Source organism: Excalfactoria chinensis, chromosome 4 (assembly GCF_039878825.1).
Source record: "Excalfactoria chinensis isolate bCotChi1 chromosome 4, bCotChi1.hap2, whole genome shotgun sequence".
Taxonomy (NCBI): Eukaryota; Metazoa; Chordata; class Aves; order Galliformes; family Phasianidae; genus Excalfactoria; species Excalfactoria chinensis.
In genome coordinates this window covers 61401319-61420582 of record NC_092828.1, presented here as the reverse complement: position 1 = coordinate 61420582, position 19264 = coordinate 61401319, and the positions used below count along the sequence as shown (strand labels likewise).

At 46.8% G+C, this 19264-nt stretch overlaps 1 protein-coding gene across 5 annotated transcripts in view; it reads left to right on the top strand.

Moving 5' to 3' along the window:
• Positions 1 to 3690: 3690 nt before the first annotated feature.
• PCDH10 (protocadherin 10) overlaps positions 3691 to 19264 on the top strand; it is a 36782-nt gene continuing 21208 nt past the window's right edge. For all 5 annotated transcript variants that reach the window (XM_072336609.1, XM_072336607.1, XM_072336610.1 and 2 more), the window contains exons 1-4: positions 3691 to 8104; positions 9460 to 9518; positions 10087 to 10193; positions 18551 to 18856. In XM_072336609.1, coding sequence (XP_072192710.1) covers positions 5504 to 8104; positions 9460 to 9518; positions 10087 to 10193; positions 18551 to 18856 — 3073 coding nt within the window. In that variant the 5' untranslated portion in view covers positions 3691 to 5503. The remainder of the gene's footprint in view (positions 8105 to 9459; positions 9519 to 10086; positions 10194 to 18550; positions 18857 to 19264) is intronic.

The following is a 19264-nucleotide window of genomic DNA, read 5'->3' as shown; positions in this document are numbered from 1 at the left end:
TCCCTAAAGGATGCACCCAGTGCAACTCCATTCTCAACTGCAGTGTATCCACTGTAATCCTTACTCACAAAAACTCCCAGCACCTTCTGGAGATCAAATCTGATTACTGGCACAGTACAGAGCGCGTAATGGAGTAATACTTTGTCTTCATTTATTAAAACAGCTGTCTAAGGTCATAAATACAACAAGTTGTTTTTATCACCGGGAGTCGTCCCATAAGCATGAGGATGATGATTAACATCGTAGCTCCAGTTCTGCTTACATCTACAAGCTCGCAGCAGATGGTTGGCTCCGGCGTTGTTTAAAAGCCATCAGAGAATGTCTCGATTGCTGGTGACCTCTGTGAGAACTTTGGTGGCTGTATATTGATCTGACCCAAGGAGAGCTCCTCAGGCAAACATGAAGGCAGGCTTTTTTATTGATTAGCCAAATGGGGCAGTCTTCCTGTTTTGTCTCCTCATTGGCAATTAAGAAAGAAATCCATTGAGGGAGTGGTGGCAGTGAACCTTTCCCTCTGACACAAATAACCTTAATCAGGCCTCTTAGTTAATTTCTGAAATTGTGCAGTATCGACCTCTGTTTGAAGCAGGATTTTTGTCCTATGGCCCTTTCAGTAACACATACACATCTTCCAGTTAGCAAAGCAGGCTTTTTCTAATGGTGACATCTTTTAGATCTTATTTACAGTCCTAATCGTATCATTGATTCCCAGTAATCTTTCTGGCACTAAGAGCTGTTATTAATTCTCTCACAGGGGTCCTGGATGGGGGTTGTATATTTTTTAAAAACCCAGATAATTCAAATTACACCAAGCAATAGCAATTGAAGATTAGGGGCAGAAGGGAGAAGAGGGGAGAAAGTCCACCGTTCTCAGTGTTTTTAACACTCAGACAGTAAAGAGGCCACAATGTTTCTCACACAAAGGCCAATACCTGTACTTCATTTTGGTAACTGAACTGAACAGTTGGAAGCAGCATCCAACTCCCCAAACCATGTTAGGAAAGCATGTTAGGATCAGCCCAAAATAGAGCACCGGGGCATTTCTGACCTATGTGACTTTTTTTAAATCAAACAAACACTGAAATACTGCACTTGGGTAATGAAAAATAATCAGTTAACCCCCAAATGAGTGCAAAAATCCTCTACCTCATCTTCCCCAACTCTGTTTTAAACCCATTCAAACAAGGGCAGGTCTTGCTTGTCCTTAGTGTCAAGAAAGATTTTAGCCTAGGGACCACTGAAATGATTGGGAATATTCATTGCTCGTGTTGCTATGACTTCATCACTGCCCTGTGTTGAAGGGCAAGAGAATGTGGCTATGAGTCTGCAAGCCTTGGGCTTGGGGCACCATAATGAAGCTGAATCTGGGGCTCAGCCACCCCCTGAGTGACAGCCACTCTCACCCCTTGTGCAGGTTCATGAGCTAAATGAGAAGTTTCTTCTCTTTAAGAAAATCAGTGCAATACAATAAAAGGAGATGCCAGCAAAGTCCTTGGTTGAGCAGGAGCATTATTTATTGTATGTTCTCCTTGTGAGAAAAGTGCCCCTCTGGCAGCCACAGCCTTTGGGATGCCAAAGAGGCACCTGAGGATGTTGGCAGAGAGCAGTTTCGCAAGGTACTATCCCTGCCTGCACTACGGGTTTACAGACCCGATGCCATCTACTTACATCTCTGGATCGCAGCACAGCGTGAAGCGCAGCGATACGAGTAACTGACAAATTAAATGATGACAGATAGAAAAGCTAAAAGCCACGGTGCCGGGGGTCTGGTGGCAGCCCTCTGCGTTAGCAATGGGTAAACACACAAACCTCGGCCGGTGCCTACAGCAGATACGCACCCAGTTTAAAGACAGCCCTCTAAATTTTCATTTAATCAATACCCCCTATTGAAGAGCGCGGCGTAGAGCATTAGAACTAAAACAGTGTTATTAGAAAATGATATACTGCACATTAGGATGTATAATTCATGTCGCCTTCATTTGCTCAGACCGTCGTGAAAATCCATAAATCATTTTCTCGTTCATGTTATTGCCCAAATGCAATTTGTCATTCCGCATTAGCGGGCTGCCTCAGATCAGCGGCTCTTTTAATTCACCGCTCGGGGTTTAATACGGCGCGGCCCGACGCGCGGCAGCGGAGCCACTCGGGAGAGCACCCACAAAATGGAGGATCCCGGGGAGCGGGCGGAGGGCTGCGCGCTGAGCTGCGGCCCCGCGCGGAGCCCCGCGGCAGCGCCCGCTGGGGGCGGCGGGAGCGGGGCGGTTCGTGCCGCACATAGAGGCATAGATATGCATCTATCCGCGTTCCCGTGCGGGTTCTGCCCCGAGCATCCCGCCCTGCTGCCGCCCTCACCTCTGCCGCCCCGCCGCTCCTCGGTCCCGATTTCCTCGACGGCCGCTGACGGCCGAATCCCCGCCGCCCCCGCCCCACGCGTGGGTGACGCCCGGCCGCAGAACGCCGGGGGGCTCCGAGCCGCTCCCCCGTCTGCGGCTGCTAAGCGGCAACCCCGCACCGCCCGCCCCCAGCCGCCGGCTTTTCCCGAGGAAAGCTGCTATACGGCAAATGCCGGCCGGGGCTGCGGGGGCAGCGCGGCGCTCGGATCGCACAGCACCGACGGTCCTCCGCTCCCGGCCGCTGCCTTTTCGCACCCGCTTCACGCAACCCCTTTGTCACCGCGGGCCCGGAGCAGCGGCCGAAACAGGGCCGCGCCTGACTGTCAGCGCGTGCACCCCCGCCCGCAGCGGGCAGGGAGGGGACGGAGCGAAGCGCCGCGGGGCGCGAGAGGCCGGGCCCTCCGCTTCCTCCCGCGGGGCCGGAGGGCGGGGCCGGGAGGCGCAGTGCGGCGCTGCCGCCGCTGGGGGGCGCCCGACGCCCGCGATTGCGGCCGGGCCGGCGGCGGCGCGGGGGGGTGTCGCTGGCCGCTGGGAGGGTTCCGCCGACGGCCGCCGTGCAGGACGCGAAGCGCCCTCCGCCCCCAGCACGCTGAGCCCCGCGGGAGCCCGACGGCCGTGAGCGGCTGTCATCGCCCCGCGCGTCCCTCTGCCAACCGCCGCGTCCCTGCGCCAGGCGTGACGCCGGGGTCACGCAGCTGCCAGCGGCTGCTCTGCCCGCGGCTCGCCTCGACGCGGCCCCATCGCTCCCCAGGGCGGAGGGGATGCGTCTGCTGCGCGGGGGGTGACGCGTTGCTGCGCGACCGCAACGGAAAGTGCGGAGAGCGGCGGAGTGTGCGCGGGGAGCGCTCGACGCCCAGCTGGGTCGGGGTCACTGCTCAGCCGTGCAGAAGCCGTTCCCACCTGCTGCGTGATGTCCTTTAGAAACAATTAAACATTTTTGAGGGGAAAAAAAAGTTACATTTAATATTTTGTTCTCTTTTATTATTTTGTAACGTTACAAGATGTAACTTGGGCTGTACAAAGCGCACGGCCCGGCCCGGCCCGTAACGGAACCCGCCAGGGCCGCCAGCACCAACCCGCTCTGCCTCCAGCCCTCCGCCCGAACCCGGCGCGGCAGCACGGGCAGCTCTCGGTTGAAGGAGTGACTTCATTTGGCGCTGTCTGGGTACCAGGGGAGGGCTGTGAGCCGCGGGGCACCGCACCGGAGCGTTGCGCGGCCGCTGCCGGCCCCGAGCCCTCGGCGGAATCCACGCAGCGGCGCTGGGGAATGTTGGGGACAGCGCTGCCCGGGATGGAGCCCCTCGCTGGGAAAAGAGCACATCGCGGCTTTCGGTTCTCCGCCTCTCGCTGCCCTACCGCGAGCGCACAGAGCGAGGCGCTGCCCTTCCCCCGTGCGGCACGGGGCTCCTTTCCCTCCCACCCGCACCCGTTTCTGTTCCGCGAGGGGAAATTCCAAAAATAAAGCGGGGGAAAACGGCAAGGGGCCGTGGCATCTGGGGATGGATGGAGCTGGAAACACCGAGCGCATGGAAGGAAAGTCGCGCTTTCTCCACTGTCACGCAAACTAATTAGCTAACGCAGCCCAAGGGGGGGCTGGGAGGAGGAATTTTCTCAAGTTTCCCTTTGTTTACGGTTTTTCTAACAACGCTGCTGTGCTCGGTCTGGGAAAGGAAAGTTGGTGGCTGGTGGAAACTCCCTCTCTAAGGAGATGGCTGTTTACCATTACCCGTGTGTGCGCGCTGATGACGAGCGGTGATTTCCCTTACTCCGCCAGGGGAATAGCTACCTAGCTAGATAGCTAAATAGCTAGATAGCCAGCCAGCCAGCCAGCCAGCCATCTAGCTAGCTGCCTGCCTGCCCGCCCTCGCTGCCCGCCTTGTATCCCCTGCCTGCCTGCCTACGCTGCCCGCTTTGCTTTCCCGCACTGCCTCTGCTGCCTGCGCCGCTTTGCCTGCCTGCCTGCTCGCCTCTGATGCAGCCAACCTGACGTGCTCCGCGGCCAATAGGGTGCCGCCCCCGGGGGCGTTGCTGCCAGCTGATTGGTTGGCAGGAGCCGAGCGCTGCGCAAAAACAGCAAAGCGGAGCGCTTTCGGCTCAGAAACTGCCGGCAGAGATCAGAGGAGCGGAGCTGGGCTGGAGCCGGGACGGGAGGAGAGCGGCGGCGGCGGCGGCGGCAGCAGCAAGCAGAGAGAGGGGTTAGGCGCAAAAGCAGCAAGAGAGGAAAAAAAACAAAACTGATCGGCACGTCCATAAAACGCAGAGTGATGATGATGAACGTAATAATAGCAATAAGAGAAGAAAATGAAAGACTGTTGATAGAAGAGAGAAAAATCTAAGATCTTTAAATAAAAAGAGGAAATCCCAGAGAAATCAGGGAATGAAAGTTTGGGTAGAGAAGCTGCTCTCTGCCGTTTTTGATATGAAACGTTTTTGCGGGTTATAATTTTTTTTTCTTTTTTTTTTTTTTTTTTCTAATTTCGCGGTTTTCTGCCTTTTTCTTGCCTCCGAAGAGGGCATGTCCACCGGCTCCGCCAGCAGCGTCTCCCCCTCCGGCTCCCACCAGGAAGACAAACCGAGGACAATCCTGAAATACAAAAATTTCTTCCCTGGGATTTGCTGCTGCTGCCGCCGCTGTTGCTGCCGCGGTGCAGTGCCAAGACTCTCGGAATAAATAAAAGCGGGCTACTGTGTGTCTGTAGATGCGGGCAGCTAATAGCTATTATTAGTTGGCCATTGATTTCGAAGATCACAGATGAAGTGGGGACGCCTTTCTTCTTCATTTGGTCAGCGTGTGAAACAATAATACTCGTAACAAATAGGAGGGAGATGGGGGTGAAAAAAATCTTGACATGATTCAGAAGAAATAATACCTAGCGCACTCCCCCCTAAGCCGGAGCCCCCCTTCCTTCCCCCTCTCCGCTCCCTCTCTCGCCACACGCTCGCAGGCGCGGACACACACACACACTCACACACACAGAGTCGCGCACACACATCCACACACAGACGCACGCACTGTGCTGTGTGCTTTCGGAGGAGGAGGTGGTTGGAGGCTTTTGGAAAAGGAGGAAGAGGTGGCGTTGGGGAGGGGGGGATCTCTTTCCCCGTTGGAGATGATCGTGCTATTCCTCTTTGCCTCGCTCTGGATGCTGGAGGGGGCCCTCGGCCAGCTCCATTACACGGTGCAGGAAGAACAGGAGCATGGCACGTTCGTGGGGAATATCGCCGAAGACCTGGGCTTGGACATTACAAAACTTTCGGCTCGCCGCTTCCAGACGGCGTCCAACTCCCGCAGCCCTTACCTGGAGCTCAACCTGGAGACCGGGGTGCTCTACGTGAACGAGAAGATCGACCGCGAGCAGATCTGCAAGCAGAGCCCCTCCTGCCTGCTGCATCTGGAGGTCTTCCTGGAGAACCCCCTCGAGCTGTTCCGGGTGGAGATCGAGGTGCTGGACATCAACGACAACCCACCCTCCTTCCCCGAGCCCGACCTCACCGTGGAGATCTCGGAGAGCGCCACGCCGGGCACCCGCTTCCCCCTGGAGAGCGCCTTCGACCCCGACGTGGGCACCAACTCGCTGCGCACCTACGAGATCACTCCCAACAGCTACTTCTCACTCGACGTGCAGACGCAGGGCGACGGCAACCGCTTCGCCGAGCTGGTGCTGGACAAGCCGCTGGACCGTGAGCAGCAGGCGGTGCACCGCTACGTGCTGACCGCGGTGGACGGCGGGCAGCCCCAGCAGCGCACCGGCACCGCCCTGCTCACCATCAGGGTACTGGACTCCAACGACAACGTCCCCGCCTTCGAGCAGCCCGTCTACACCGTGTCGCTGCCGGAGAACTCGCCGCCGGGCACGCTGGTGCTGCAGCTCAACGCCAGCGACCCCGACGAGGGGCAGAACGGCGAGGTCATCTACTCCTTCAGCAGCCACATCTCGGCCCGCGCCCGGGAGCTCTTCGGCATCGCGCCTCGCACCGGGCGCCTGGAGGTGAGCGGCGAGCTGGACTACGAGGAGAGCAGCGTGTACCAGGTGTACGTGCAAGCGAAGGACCTGGGGCCCAACGCCGTGCCGGCGCACTGCAAGGTGCTGGTGCGGGTGCTGGACGCCAACGACAACGCGCCCGAGATCAGCTTCTCCACCGTGAAGGAGGCGGTGAGCGAGGCGGCGGCGCCGGGCACCGTGGTGGCCCTCTTCAGCGTCTCGGACCGCGACTCGGAGGAGAACGGGCAGGTGCAGTGCGAGCTGCTGCAGGGCGACGCGCCCTTTCGCCTCAAGAGCTCGTTCAAGAACTACTACACCATCGTCACCGAGGGGCCGCTGGACCGCGAGCAGCCGGGCGGCGACGCCTATACGCTGACGGTGGTGGCGCGGGACCGCGGCGAGCCGCCGCTCAGCACCAGTAAATCCATCCAGGTGCGGGTGAGCGACGTGAACGACAACGCGCCGCGCTTCAGTCAGCCCGTCTACCAGGTGTACGTGAGCGAGAACAACGTGCCCGGCGCCTACATCTACGCCGTCAGCGCCACCGACCGGGACCAGGGCGCCAACGCCCAGCTCGCCTACTCCATCCTGGAGAGCCAGATCCAGGGCATGTCCGTCTTCACCTACGTCTCCATCAACTCCGAGAACGGCTTCCTCTACGCGCTCCGCTCCTTCGACTACGAGCAGCTCAAGGAGTTCAGCTTCCAGGTGGAGGCTCGCGACGCCGGAGAGGAGCCGCAGCCGCTGGCCGGCAACGCCACCGTCAATATCATAGTCGTGGACCAGAACGACAACGCTCCCGCCATCGTCAGCCCGCTGCCCGGCCGCAACGGCACCCCGGCGCGGGAGGTGCTGCCGCGCGGCGCCGAGCCGGGCTACCTGGTCAGCCGCGTGGCGGCGGTGGACGCCGACGACGGCGACAACGCCCGCCTCACCTACAGCATCGTGCGGGGCAACGAGGCCAGCCTCTTCCGCATGGACTGGCGCACGGGCGAGCTGCGCACGGCGCGCAGGGTGCCGGCCAAGCGCGACCCGCAGCGGCCCTACGAGCTGGTGGTCGAGGTGCGCGACCACGGGCAGCCGCCGCTCTCCTCCACCGCCTCCATCCAGGTGGTGCTGGTGGACGGCGCGGCCGAGCGGCCCGGAGGCGGCGGCGGCGGAGCGCTGGGTGCGGGGGTGGGCGCGGGGGGCGGCGGCGGAGGCGGAGAGCATCGGCCCAGCCGCTCCGGGGGGGACACCTCGCTCGACCTCACCCTCATCCTCATCATCGCCTTGGGCTCCGTCTCGTTCATCTTCTTGCTGGCCATGATCGTGCTGGCCGTGCGCTGCCAGAAGGAGAAGAAGCTCAACATCTATACCTGCCTGGCCAGCGACTGCTGCCTGGGCTGCTGCTGCTGCTGCCCCTGCTGCAGCCGCCAGGCGCGGGCCCGCAAGAAGAAACTCAGCAAGTCGGACATCATGCTGGTGCAGAGCTCCAACGCGCCCAGCAACCCGGCGCAGGTGCCGGTGGAGGAGTCGGGCAGCTTCGGATCCCACCACCACAACCAGAACTACTGCTACCAGGTCTGCCTCACGCCCGAGTCCGCCAAGACCGACCTGATGTTCCTCAAGCCCTGCAGCCCCTCCCGCAGCACCGACGCCGAGCACAACCCTTGCGGTGCCATCGTGACCGGCTACGCCGACCAGCAGCCTGACATCATCTCCAACGGCAGCATCCTGTCCAGCGAGGTAAGGCCGGGCCGCGCGCCGGGCCCCTGGCGGCCGTTGGGGGACCCTCGGGCACCGGCCGCATCTCTGCCCCGCGCCTCTGCCCTCCCTCGTCGGCTAACGAAGCCGCTGCCCGGCGGGGAAGGCGCTTCGCCTGCCTCCCCGTTCTGATTCACCTGCCGGCTGCAGGAACCCCCGGGGGTGGGGGTGAGGGCCGGGAGCCCCCGCACCGAAGGGCGGCTCGGTCGGGTCGGCCCCCGCCCCTGTAGCGCAGCACCGGGGCTCTCCGAGCTATTGGCTGCAGGCGGCTGGCGGGGGAGGCTGGCGCTTTTGAGTTTCTTAAAACTGCACTTTCCTCCCACGCCTCCTCCCCCAACACTCCCCCCTGGAACCTTACCATGTGCGAGAAAGGCTATGGGGGAACCCCCTTCTGGGAGTGTGAAAATCTCTGCAGTTAGCAGGAGCTTTAATTAATGTGTGAATTAGGGTCTATTAATTGACTCTTATTCCTCTCTCGCTTTGTAACTCAAAGCCGTGTTTGCAAAGAAAAGCATCGTGAAAGAGTTGCCATGAAATTATATGCAGAGAGTTTCCTCTTGTTAAACACGTTGTCTGTGTTGTGTTGCCCAGTGTGTAGAGAATTTCTGTCCCAGCATATGGCTGTCATAATGCTCCCCTGTTAATCATTTTCTCTGTGTTAAGCTCCTACATGCTATTGGTGGCTCTCTGCTTGTGTGCTGTGGGAAACAAAATTCCCTTAATGTGAATACTGAAACCTGAACTCTGTCCAGTCTGGCTGACACGGTTTGCATGATGTTTTCTAAAGCTGGATAAGTTCTGCAGTGCAGTGTCTCATATTGGCTTTTAACATTGACTTTCCCTCAAAATGTCTATAAGGCTCTGCCTTCTGTTGCCGTTTTGAGGACTCAAGGCTGTCTTGATGTATTTTCTTCCTTAGTGTGCAATAACGATACTGTCTCTCCCTATTTTTGTATACCGGAATTGAGAACAGGCTGAAAACCAGCTTACAATAAGTTTTGTCTCAGAGCAAGTGGTACACAACTCTAGAAATAGTTTGGCTGATTTTTGTGGGAGTCCTTGTGATGCTTGACAGCATGCACTGTGAGAAAACGTGTCAGAATCTCATCCCAAAGAACTTGGGGGGGAAAAAAATCCCTCATGCTTTCCCGTATGTGTGAAGAAGAGTATTTGGCTGTTTTTATTTCTTCATACATCTCAGAAATAGATTGTGTAGGCCTACTTGCAGCTAAACAGTACCATTTACAGTGAATATAAAGAGCTGCTCTTGTGTGTTTTCTGATGTTGGTTGCAGAAATACCAAGTGTTCAAATATTTCTCAATATTTTTTTTCCTAGACGAAACATCAGCGTGCTGAGCTCAGTTATCTAGTTGACAGACCCCGACGGGTAAACAGGTATGAGCTCCTTAGTCATGTTTTCATAATGCATGCTTTATCAAGTGTGAATGTGATGCAGAAATGTGTTTACTGCAGATGTAAAACAGTAGCAAAGCAGTGGGAAAATGGATGTATGTAGACATATGAAATAAAACACTGTCAAGTAAATGAGTATGAATTACTGCTTATTTGAAGTGGCTTCAAAGTCATCTGAAAAGAGAACAAAATCTCATGTTTTATTAGTCTAAAACATCCTTTAAATACTTATGAATCCTTCTGTAGAGTCTTCCTTATAACATTGGCCTCACTAAGTCAAAGTTTTGTCATCCAGCTTACGTCAATGATTCCCAATTATTTATTACCAATTACATGAAAAACAGATGGAGTGGCAATGACCATTTGGGCCAGGCTACCATTGTCTGAAAAGGCAAGTTTTGTTCACATTGGACAGGGCTGCACTGCTCTGCAGAGGTACAAGGCAGGGGTGAGTGACTGCAGCACCTTGTTTGGCCATGTGATGGCAGAAGAATGTTTTATGAGTTCCTCTTTAATGTTTATTCTAATGTAAAGATGTTTCTGTGTCTAGTTCTGCATTCCAGGAAGCAGACATAGTAAGCTCTAAGGACAGTGGTCATGGAGACAGTGAGCAAGGAGACAGTGATCATGATGCCACTAATCGAGGTCAATCCTCTGGTAAGTCTGATAAGAAAGTGGAAATAGTCAATCTGTAAGGAGGGAGACTAGAAGGAAGAGTTACCTGTAGGAATGTAAAACATGAGTGGCACAAAATCACATAAACACATTGCATGGAAGGCTGGGTTGAGGTCAGCTTACCATTTTGGTGATCTGGACAAGGAGACAATTTTCAGCACTGTGTATTCAAGAGGCAGAACTTAATTCTTGGGACTTGGGGTATGTTATTCTATGCCATCAACTGTAGCAAAAGTTCCTGCATGTAAAAACAAAGTTCTTGTACATTTTATGATGTTGCTTTTTTTGTTGTTGTTTGATTTTTGTTTGGTTGTTTTTTTGTTTTTTGTTTTTTGTTTTTTTTCCCTCAACAAGAGATTTGCAAGATTTCAAAGCACTAGGCAACTCTGTTTAGTAGGCACTTCAGCTGGCATGGCAGTGTGAAGTGCAAGGGGAGTTCCCAGGGGAAAGAATGAACCAGCTGACTGAATGACAGCCAGACTCTGAGGATTTTTTGCTCAGAGAGAGTGGAGACACATTGGGTGTTCTGAATGTGTAATACCTTCACATTTTTAGAGGACTGTTTTTTAATTCAAATTAATGAACCATATAATATAAGTGATCTCCATGCTAATAAGGCTAGGGTATTCTTAAATACGTTTCTTTCAGTTCATACAAAGGAAGTAAATGCTTTAAGAGATTATGATATAGCCGTGATTTGAATCACTTAGAAACTGTGTACACTGCAGTGTTATTCCTATGTGTATAGCTTGCTGTCTTTGCATTTTACTGTCAGTTTTCCTTTGAAAGGGACATTTTTTTGTTTAGAGTCTAGATGCACTGGAATTTATTCTTGCCCCCACACTGCATTTTAGCCACAAATGCTTTTGCCTTCCTCCCTACCACAGCTTCCAAAGGTCTGGTATGTCTTGATTCAGTGATTCAATACAGTGATTCTTTCCCCTTGTTTCTTCTATGCTCTGTCATGTATCAGAATTTGCTACCAGTATGTCATACAAAATACTGCCTAGGTTTCTCCAGTTTTCCTGTTTTTATTTTTTTGTTGTTGGTGGTGTGTTTTGTTGTTTGTTTGTTTGTTTTTTCCCTGACCTCTGCCTTAAAAGATTTCAGGGCAAGGAACTCAGTGCTGTCATAGCAGTGCAGCATCTCCTGCATGTTAGTATCCTCTATTTTCCTTCTGCTATAGTCACTGTTCCCTTAATGATGGGAAACCCAGGAACCAGGGGGAAGAGGAGGCTGCTACAGGGCCCCTTTATATTGCTGCAAGTCATTAATATGCAGACCTAATGAGACTGAGAAGAGCCAAGAGTCTCCGGAGCTCTCTGCTTCTTGCAGGGCTTCATGCTAAATGAACAGAGTGCCTATTTTCTGTCTGGGAACCTGACAACAAACCATGTCTTGCCAGAAGTTTACATCTGAAGACAGAGCCTCTTTCATTTTTGGCCTATATATGGCGTATGATTTATTGTTGTCTTAAAAAACCATGCATTTAGCCTCCCCCACCCATTCTTTTGCGCTGTTTCTGATGCAGCAACCAGCTACTGCGTGATAAAAAACTCCCTCCCCTCCTGCCCTCCCCGCATTCCATTTTTTTTCCTTTTATGCATTTTACTGCAGCAGTCATCTCAATGAAAATTTCAATCAGTTTAGTCCCTCAGTATAATAAACCATAATAACCAAACAGGAGAGAAAAGTACAAACATCTGCAGAAGGGACTGGGTTTGACTGATGGTGGGAATGTAATCATACAGTTGCACATCAACTGAAAGCTATTTTCTTTTAGTTGCATCTAGTAGTGTTATTGTTGTGCCTCTGCTCTTTATTCTTTCTTCCAATTTTACAAGTAATCTGTCTCAGATATGAACACTGCAACTATTGTCAGACTTGATATTTATTTCCTAAGTGAGTAAATTCCTTATTTTTATTATTCCTATTTTACTAAATAGGAAGAAAAAACTACGTTTCCAAAATAATTTCAGTTCATTTAAGATTATGGTGTGATTTATGCACTGTAACTTAGATGGTGAGTACATACCAAGTAATGAAAGCTGACAGTTAGTCTTAGGCTGCCCACAATTAATAGTTTTAACCAAAACCTCAAATATACAGAATTTCCAATTTAATGTATTGGTGCTGTGCTTCTGGAGTAATTATGATGAGCAATTATTAGAATGCTGGTTCCGAGTAAATATTTAAATACAACCATCTGAAGAAACTGCTCGTATTTTCTATCAATGTGTGATATAGTTTTTCTGTAAGTTCTGGGCTGAGCTGTGCTGTCAAGATTCAAAGAATGTGCCTTTTGACATATGTGATGGCAAGATATTTTGATATCAAGACTTCACACTTGCTATTAGCTTTTAGCGATTAATGTTATTAAAAAAAAACAAAACATAAATCTTGTTTGATCTTGAATGTCTAGGGAAAGTTTCTGAGAGAATCTCTTCTCAGTTTTTAAGCCATTCTGTTGCTGTATAATCAATTCTGTCTAAATTATTAAAATAAAACACAGTGGTTGATAATTTTTTAAAAGTCATTTCCTAATACCACATAGAATAATACCTGTCTTCAAAAGCAGTGTATTCTTATTTGAAAATGTTTAGTTGATATGACTTATCAAACAATACAACTTACTTCCTACCAACTGTTGTTCAGCAAGGTTTTGCTCGCAAAACAAACTTTACTTCTGTGCACTACTTCTGTAATTGTTATCAGTGAACAGTCCTATGGTATACACATAGCTATTCCATAGTAGTTCATTGTTAGGCAAGCTGACTGTCAAGGGCATGATGAATTATTAGTTGGGAAGGTAAACATGGAGGATAAAAATATGTCGCAGCATCGTGGATGACTCTTGCAAAATTATTGATAAAAATTCAGCACTAAGCCATTCAATGTGTCATAAAATGCCCTATTATGTTTTAAAATAAGATTCTAGGTCACCCTTTGGCAGAATATGTTTTCTTGATAGTGATTTAATCATGGTTTAAAATGTTCTGAATGCCTGTAAGGGATTCATACTGTTCCCATCAAGGTAGCACTTGAATACATTATTATTATTACATTCTTACCTGCCTTTGCATCTGTGAACTAGGAAATGACTGTCAGGTGTGTTTAGCAGAGAATGCCATACAGTGGGATACTCAAAACTGTTCAAGAACCTACTTTTTCTGGTTTGAATAATCATTTCATTTAGGTAAGGTAAGGATCTGAGCTTCTTGGGGGGAAAAAAAAAAACGGCTTTCCTAGGGTCATGCAATAAGTTTTGGCTACTGAAGTGAGAATTTCTCTGACCCCAAATGAGAGTGCTAATTAATTGTACTCTTCTTCTCTATCTGAAAAATATAGAGACAAAACCAGTTATTTTATTGTGGAACAAATACAAATCATGCAACACTACTACCTATTATTAATGCTCAGTATTTCAATCATGTGCTGCAGGAGTCATTTCTAAGCTTGAGGTTAGTTTATTTCCCATGGTTGATTAAATTCTTGGCCTCCCATGTGAAATTGCTGACTTGGGTGCCAATTAGTACTCTGTGTGTGTGTATGTTTAAATTGTGTGATTAGACACCTGTCCTGTAAGATCTGGACTTTTGCCATCAATTTATTTCGTTTGGTTGGTCACTAGCCACTCAGCTTTCTCACATCAGACATGCAGAGTTCTTTACAGTATTACCTTTATTTCCTTATTTTCACTGAATAGGCACGATCTTTGATATATTCTTCAGGAAGGAATATCCAAGATGAGAAGCTAAATACATACACTGTATATTATATATTACTAAATGAATCAACTTTTCTTTTTTTTTTTTAACCATCTACTCAGTAGATTGTACTTCACTGGGCAGTACACATTGCTGATTGCCTGAGATCTTAAATCAGATTTTTATTATTGAACTTTATGAAAGGAATTGTTAGGGGTATAATGCAAAGGCATAGACTGAAACTTTACCTTATACCTTTTCTGTATGGATTTCATAAACCTCAGGAGGGTTAGTAGGTATTACTGCTAGGATGTTGAATAGCTATGGTATTTCAGTTTTCATGGAAACAAGAACTTGAGAAATCTAAATGAGAATTTTGGTGGTAAAGGGACAGAGAAAACCAGCATTCCTTCGAAGTCTGTTCAGATTGACAGGTAAATCCTGTTTTGAAGATCATTTCGGTTAACAGTCTGTCTTGGATAAAATGAGAGTTAAGCATTAGACATTAAGATAGCTTAGAAAAGCACTTTGACTTGAACTGAGGTGAGGGTATTTTTGGTTTCTTTTTTTCTTCTTTCTCTGAGCTTCATGCTTAATAATGTTCACATCTCAATGGTCCAGACAGGGCTTTGATGTTGAGATTTGGAAGAGCTGAACATCGAAGATCTTTAAGTCTTTTTTTCATGTTCTCATGCAGATGAAGTCATTTTTATCCAAGGCAGCACACCAATTACTTAACAAGTTAGAATGATAATAGCTGTGTTTCATGAAGTCAGTTTTCTTCAGTAGAGAGAGTCTTCCACAAAGAAGGTTAAAGTCATTATCCTTATTTACAGACATGAAAACATGACTCACAGAGAAATTAGTAGCTTGCTCAGGAGTAATCCAACCAAACAGTTGTCTGATCTGCTAATGGAGTTTCAAAAAGAAGTCCTCATTCCCTATATCGCACCTGCCTCCCAAATAACTCTTAAAAAGCTACCATTTATGAAGCAACAGTTGCCATTTAGTTCTGCAGAAAAGACAAATCTAGAAGGGGGAAAAAAGGGAAAAAAAAATAATTACAAACTTTGGGGAGAAGCCTCTCAACAACAAAACTACAAAAATATTTTGTCAACATTTAATTTACATATTTTTTCCTTTGGATTATATCAGTTACTCTAAAGGGTTGGTATGTGGGTATGTGGCTTTTCTCCTTTATTTAAATTAAGAAAAAATAAATTATTTAAAAATGGTTGTAGGCTTACTTTTCACTTTGATCTTAAATCATCTTTCAAATCCATTAGAATTCATGCACACAGAAATTTTGCTTTTCTCCTTTAGAAATATGAAAAGGAAGCAAATTGGGAATACACTTTAGAAAAGTAACGCTGCCAAGTGTCAGATTCAAAGCACCTGAGCTCAGGAAATTCAGATGCAGATATAAAACTTAGTATTTAACTCCTTTCTTTCTTTTTAGTTTCCTTTGAGGGAAGGGCAGAGGCTTGTTTGGATTCAAAATCTGCGATGTTATGTTATGCAAAAGCTCATATTGCCCGCTGCCTATCTAGATAAATGTTCACCTTTGCCATGAGCTTTCATATGTATGTACGCTGTATTTGGAATAGCTCAAACCTTATCAATTTTTAGCTCTTCAGTACTCTATACTATCTATTTTTATCTTCAAAGGACATTTAAAATTCATAATGCAGAGTCACCTTTAAAATCTTTGATTATCTGCACACAGTGTAACTAAGTGAAAAATACAAAGCATTTTTCTTTAATGTGAATTTAAAATAACCATGGATAGTTCAATTCATACTACATATATATAAGCAGAATTATGAGATGAGATAGAAGTGTTACACTGCTGAACGTTCCATTTTGTTATAAATCAAAAATATGATTATTGGTGTATGAGGGAGTTCCGTGCTAAATGTCTTATTAATTTACCATTTTATATTCTTCCTTCTACAAATGTATCAAGCGCTTTTCCTCCCCTCTCATCTTCCGTTGTATTAAAAATGTTTTTAATTAATTTTTAAAAAAATTGTATACTGTGACCCACAGGAAAAAGGTGGAGGAAGAACCTATATCATAGTCGGTGAAAATAAGCATAGGTAATATTGAAATTTAGGGGGGTTTATACATATATTTTCTTTTAAAAGTTTTCATCTGCTTTTAGCTGAGGGAATCTTTCAGCTTACATTTTATATCCCCTATATTCATTACTTCGTTTATTCAAAATCCTGATTTATGAAGGCTATAACATCTCTTTTATAAGCTGTTATATAATACTGTGCTGTGCACTGCCATAGACAAGCAGTGTTCAAAAGCGAACTGAAAAGTAACATGTGGGTTGAGTTTTTTTGCCATTTAGCAACTGATGTGAAAACAAAATAGTGAAATGGAGGGTAATTTTCAAGAAGAAACAGAAACTCAATGAGGAAAGAAGGGTCTATCCTTGAATATATCTATATATCTTGAAGGCAACATCATTACCATAATATCTCCCTCCCCACTGATATAAGCATGTAATTTAACTTGCATCCATTCTTTTTTTTTTTTTTTTTTTTTTTTTTTTTTTTTTTTGTATTTTGCCTGCTGTTTCAGAAGGGATGAATGGGTATGGTCATTGATATACTGTTAGCAAAATGTAATTGTAATCACACAGAATTCACGATTCAATTGTCTTTTAGAAGCAGGGCTATTTCTAGTGTATGTGTGACTGCCAGGTAGCAACAGCAAAAAGAAAAATGTTTTTTAAGTATGTTTTTTCTTGCATGAGGGAGATTTTTATTCACATACTTCTGTACGTAAGATACACGTGCACATGCTTTTAGAGATGTGGTTATTTATATGTTTCTTCCCAGGAAGCGTGTATCTAAACCTTTCTTTTCAGTCTTTCATAGCTACTACCATTACAGAATGTAGAATGATACAGTTTCTACAACTTGCATAATGATCTTCGTCTGATTGTTTAATCATACCTGCAGTTCAAGTTTACATTCTTCAGCAGTTCACTGATCAATAATTTATTTTCAGACTTCTGTGTGCCAATTATCAATGCAAGGTTCTAATGAAAACAAGGCCTGACATCGTATATTACTTAATTTAAAATTACTAAGTCGATGCAGTGAGATTAATCTGAGGTAAAAAGCTTTTCTTTCCCCCTTTCTTTCTTTTTTCTTTAGTTTGTATAGAAGACAGATTTTATTTCTCAAGTGCTTGTTGGTAGCTCAAAAGGGGTCTTGCTTGCTGAAGAGTTTGTTTCCTTTAGTGTCAGTTGACACAATAATATTCTTAATAGGAAACAAAGCAACAGTTTAAAACAGTGGTAGCATTCTTAATACTGTAATCCTCACATGGGAGATCAAACTAATCAAGTTCTTTGTGGTGTAGGCTGGTGAACGAGCTACAATGCATGAATCTTATTAAAGCTTTTCTATTTTTTTTCTATTTCTCCTGCAAGTCAAGTCTTTTTATTTGTAATTCTAATGAAATGCTTGTAAATGCAATACTTATAACAGATTTAGTTCAGTCTTGACATACGCCCATTCTAAGACACATCTTTCTAAGTTCAAGAAGGAGGCATTTCTTCACTGCTTTGCTTTTCTGTGTGATGTTGAACAATGACTTGGAGACCTTAATGTTTATTTTACCTTATGCCTATGATTTCCTACACTGTTCCTCTCAAAACAAGTACAATCCAACAGCTTAGTGAATCACTGTCAGGAAATATTCTTTTGGACTGCTCATCTTAAGGTAGTCAATGGAAGCATTTGCTTGTCATATGAAATTTTAATGGCATTAAAGCATTTATAAGCACAGTTTTATGTTGGCAGGGATAGCTGTTTACTGATATAAGGGAAGCACAAACCACTCTGTCAGTAGTATCCTTGGGTATGTTGCATTGAGCTACAGCTACCTTCAGACTGCTAATTAAGGTACTGCTAATTTAATGTAGGATTCCATCCCTTTACTTGGATGGCAAGATAGTAAGAACTGTTGCTGTAGCAGTGAAAACTCATAGTGAGTGATTTAGTAAGCCATTTTGATCACATCCAGGCTGGATTCCAGCTCCGTAAGATCTGCATTTAATAACAATAGGCTCTATCTGTATGTACATATTTAGAGATAATTATTTTATACTGATACTTCATTTTCATAATTGAGATCTGTGATTACTCAATCAGGTCACATAATTTCTTTGGCCAGGGGTGGTTTTATGTATAAACAATTCCTTCAATTGCTCTTAAACACTTGTACTTAAACAAGTTTTTACGACTAGTGAAGTACAGACATTGTCTGCAAGTAGAACTGATCTTTAATGAATTGAGTTCTAAACAGAAAGATCTGCAAGTTATTTTGTGAGATAGGTACATCAGTACCTTCTTCTTGTGACACCTCTGTGTGTGTGTGACATTCTAGCATTTATTTATGCTTATTAAATGGTATTGAATGTTAAATTCAATATTCAGATTTCTTTTTGTTAATTTTTTTTTTTTAAATTATTTTTTGCTATGAAGGTGGTAGGAAAAGTTCTTATGAGTTGTCTTTTCCTCTCAGTATAATCTTTTTTTTTATCTGTCGGCTATCAGTTCATGATGCTGAAGCTTATATCTGTAGTTTCATTTTCTCTCATGCTTTCAGGCATGGATCTCTTCTCCAATTGCACAGAGGAATGTAAAGCACTGGGCCATTCAGATCGGTGCTGGATGCCTTCCTTTGTCCCATCTGACGGACGCCAAGCTGCAGATTACCGCAGCAATCTGCATGTACCTGGCATGGACTCCGTTCCAGACACTGAAGTGTTTGAAACACCAGAAGCCCAGCCGGGGGCAGAAAGGTCCTTCTCCACTTTCGGCAAAGAGAAGTCTCTTCACAACACTCTGGAGAGGAAGGAGTTGGATGGACTGCTGTCTAATACACGAGCGCCTTACAAACCACCATATTTGAGTAAGTACTATTCAGAAGGCTGTATGAAAGTGTTCCCTTTGCGGGAATAAAAATTCGCTCTTTCTCCTATTCATTATAGGAATAACACAAACACAGTTTTAGAAACAGTAGGGAAAAGTGACTTCCTTTGGATTGAGGCACCACTGAAGAAAGTGTTGTTCAGTGTTTTTTATAAGGACAAAACCTCGATTCTTACTAGTATGACATGACTGTCAACATCAAAAGCATGAACTGATCAGTGAGGGAGTTGCTCAAATTTGTTTTCGGATCCTGAACTACTTCCAGAGTTTTCATGATCAGATTTTTTTACATATAGACATTGCCAGGATGACATTTTCAAATAAGAAAATTAGGTCAAGTGAAGGGGTCCCAGGAACTTCTCTTCATTTTTGATCAGTGTCCTTAGAA